General features: G+C 41.2%; 1 protein-coding gene across 1 annotated transcript; it reads right to left on the reverse strand.

The window, feature by feature from the left end:
* Positions 1-308: 308 nt before the first annotated feature.
* LOC115242546 lies at positions 309-1,686 on the reverse strand. The gene is made up of 2 exons (XM_029818933.1): positions 1,303-1,686; positions 309-1,011 (listed from the first exon to the last, which is right to left on the reverse strand). Exon 2 carries the CDS (start codon positions 969-971, stop codon positions 309-311), a length of 663 nt encoding a protein of 220 aa, XP_029674793.1. The 5' UTR covers positions 972-1,011; positions 1,303-1,686.
* Between the last annotated feature and the right edge of the window lie 1,490 nt (positions 1,687-3,176).

The following is a 3,176-nucleotide window of genomic DNA, read 5'->3' on the forward strand; positions in this document are numbered from 1 at the left end:
ATTGTCCACAAATACTTTGATTATAATTTTGATAGGCCGTGTGATTGTATTCTATATTTGTTACATTCTGTCCAAAATATCGCACTAATTCCTTGGGCGGTCGAAGATTTCCAAAACTATCGAAATATACTACACGATCTCCCCTCTTTGCATATGCAACCCAATGAGTACCGAAACCATCGACGTCATCCAAATTGACGATACCGCTCTCATTTCGCCGTATACCGTTTATCGGTAAATTATTGCGCATGAAAACGCCTCTAAAAAGTTGTATACGCATACGTCTTGCAAGTTGTTCCCATTGTACATTAGTTGTTACACCGGCAGGCATTTTTATTTTGACGTTTCTTTTTCTTGGCCGCTGCTGAGAACCCTTGTCCGCGCTTGTATGGAGCGAGATAAAGACCGTGACCTTCCATGGCGCGATTATGACGCTGCATTTCTTCGAGCTGACGTTGCGCCGCCTTGCTATCGTTCACTGCTTCTGCGTTTCCCGCTGCTCCGCCAGCCAATGAACCGAGAACTCCCAATAATGGTAAAATGGGTAAGATACCACCGCGCTTCGCTATAGGAAGTATTCGTTTTTTCGCAGTCTTTTTCTTCATCGATGATTTTTTTGTTTTCATCCCCATACCGAATTTTGTCTTTGCTTTCATAGCCGCCCAAACAGCTGTAGCGGCTGCTTTCTCACCAATAGTCGAATCTCTCGCGGTAATACGTGTTCGCGCCTTCGTGGCGAGTATATTATCTGCAACGTGTCGTTGACCGAGATCGTTGCTTCGGGAATAAGCTATGTCGTGCTCGCGATACGCGGCGTCCAATGGATTGATACCTCGATCGCCTCTAGCCAATCGCGTTTCTAAATGAGTTCCCGGTCCGCAAAACTGATAGCCTGGAATATGTAATTCGATAGGAAGTGCGTTTATCGCACGATTTAACAAACCACCACCTCTTATAATTTTTGCTGGCATTTGCCGCAGTCTTTTATTAACGGTGTTGGACCGTCGAAATGTGTTTGTTGGCACGGCAAATTATAATGTCGCGTGCATCGACGATACTGTTGAATCTCTGAGTCAGCTTTTATATGTTCGGGAAGCTTGTCTCACAATTGTTCCACGTAGCTACCAAAGTCTTGCAGTAAAACAATCTTGGGGATTATCTATAACTGCTCGGTGGTAGGCTCGAGAATATCGCTGTCAACCGATAGGAGAAAAAACATTTTTGAGACTGAGCGGTTTCGATTCGGTGCGCCTCTATAAATAGGGCCCCGATGACTCATTTTCCAAAAATCTGATCTGAGATGTGTTTGTTGCCACGGCAAATTATAATGTCGTGTGCATCGACGATACTGTTGAACCTCTGAGTCAGCTTTTATATGTTCGGGAAGCTTGTCCCACAATTGTTCCACGTAGCTACCAAAGTCTCGCAGTAAAACAATCTTGGGGATAATCTGTAACTGTTCGGTGGTAAGCTCGAGAATATCGCTGTCAACTGATAGAAGAAGAAACATTTTTGAGACTGAGCGGTTTCGATTTGGTGCGCCTCTATAAATAGGGCCCCGATGACTCATTTTCCAAAATCTGATTTGAGATTTGCGAGAGCAAACATGCGGTTCGCGCGACAAGCGACGATAATCAAAGTGATAAATTTTGACGATAAAACACGAGTAATGTCCGAGAAAGGAATACGCAAGCACGGACACATGCTGCCGACTACTATACGCGGTATTATTTGCGGTCCTTTGAATTGCGGTAAGACTAACGTGTTGATAGAAAGTCCACACGGTGTACATTTCGAGAATGTGTACGTATATTCGAAATCACTTCAACAACCGAAATATCGATACTTGGAAAATTTGCTATTATCGATCGATGAAATTGGTTATTTTACATTCTCTAATAATAGTGACGTTATTCCACCGAGCGAGGCGCTTCCGAATTCCATTTTTATCTTTGACGTCGTGGCATGCGATAAGCAAGATACGATAAGAGTACTTTGCAATGGGTCGACACTCGAGCGTCGACTGTTTCTATTTTTGTCAAACGTATGCCAAGATACCCAAGCATCTTATACGGGACAATGCAAATTTACTGATTTTATTTAAACAAGATGGTACAAACTTGAAACATGTATACAACGATCATGTAAATACTGACATGTCTTACGGCGATTTTCGCGCATTCTGTCAGAAATATTGGCAACACGAGTATGGATTTTTAGTGATTGATAAAGACAGTTTACAGACTAATGGACGATATCGAAAAGGGTTTAACGATTTTGCAATACCGTAAAGTGGTTAGTCGCTATCGATACATCGATCGAGCAACGTCTAAAAATTTTTGTCCGAGCGCAACATGACGACGACAATTGACAGCGATGATCGTGAGAAGATTGCGTGAGAGATTGTAAAAACGAGCGAATCGATCCGCAAAAAATATCGTTCTTTAAAAACCGGTCAAATGGAGGAAGACGTCGCATTGGTGAGGCACTTTAAACCAATTATCGAACCTCTAAAACAACTTGTCGAAAATACAATCAATGTGGAATCTAATGAAGCGAAAATTGAACCATTGAGTATGCTTGAAGACAAGCATCTGAAAAAAGAGTCTGGAACAAAGCGAACAAGGTCAAATATACCATTAAACGATTCGCTAATAACTTCTACTCCAAATCAATCAAAACGCAAGCGAATGAAACAATTATCGAATGTGGTTAGGTTAGGTTCTACTCCGATAAAAGATGTACAATCAAGTCAAATATTGCACGAAATACCGTCTCCATCTGTGGAAGAAATTTTCGAAGCCTGAAACGCTTGTTACGTCGGTTCAACATGTATTACAAACGTCCGAGGGTCAAAGTATATTACGCGCACACTTGGGCCCACTAGAGCAAAAATATGTGCGAGCTATTTTGAGTCAAGATAAAAATAACAGTATGGATTATGTTTACGGTGTTAAATTTTGCAACGAAGAAATGATGTTTGGTGATAAAATTTTTGATGTGGATAAAGATGACAATATAATTATCGGTGGAATAAGATACGTGGGAACACCAGGTTTCTACGAGTTGATTTTCAAGTAGATGCTCGACGGTGACGTATACAATGACGATGATAAAATTAAATACAAAAATATATTACTGGCGACAAATGCGCATAGACAATAAAAATGATCACG

Source organism: Formica exsecta, unplaced genomic scaffold (assembly GCF_003651465.1).
Source record: "Formica exsecta isolate Colony F162 unplaced genomic scaffold, ASM365146v1 scaffold607, whole genome shotgun sequence".
In the NCBI taxonomy this organism is placed as follows: domain Eukaryota; kingdom Metazoa; phylum Arthropoda; class Insecta; order Hymenoptera; family Formicidae; genus Formica; species Formica exsecta.

What these genes read in the sequence shown, in the direction of transcription:
- LOC115242546 (XM_029818933.1), bottom strand. Translation starts at nt 971, where the DNA reads ATGCCAGCAAAAATTATAAGAGGTGGTGGTTTGTTAAATCGTGCGATA.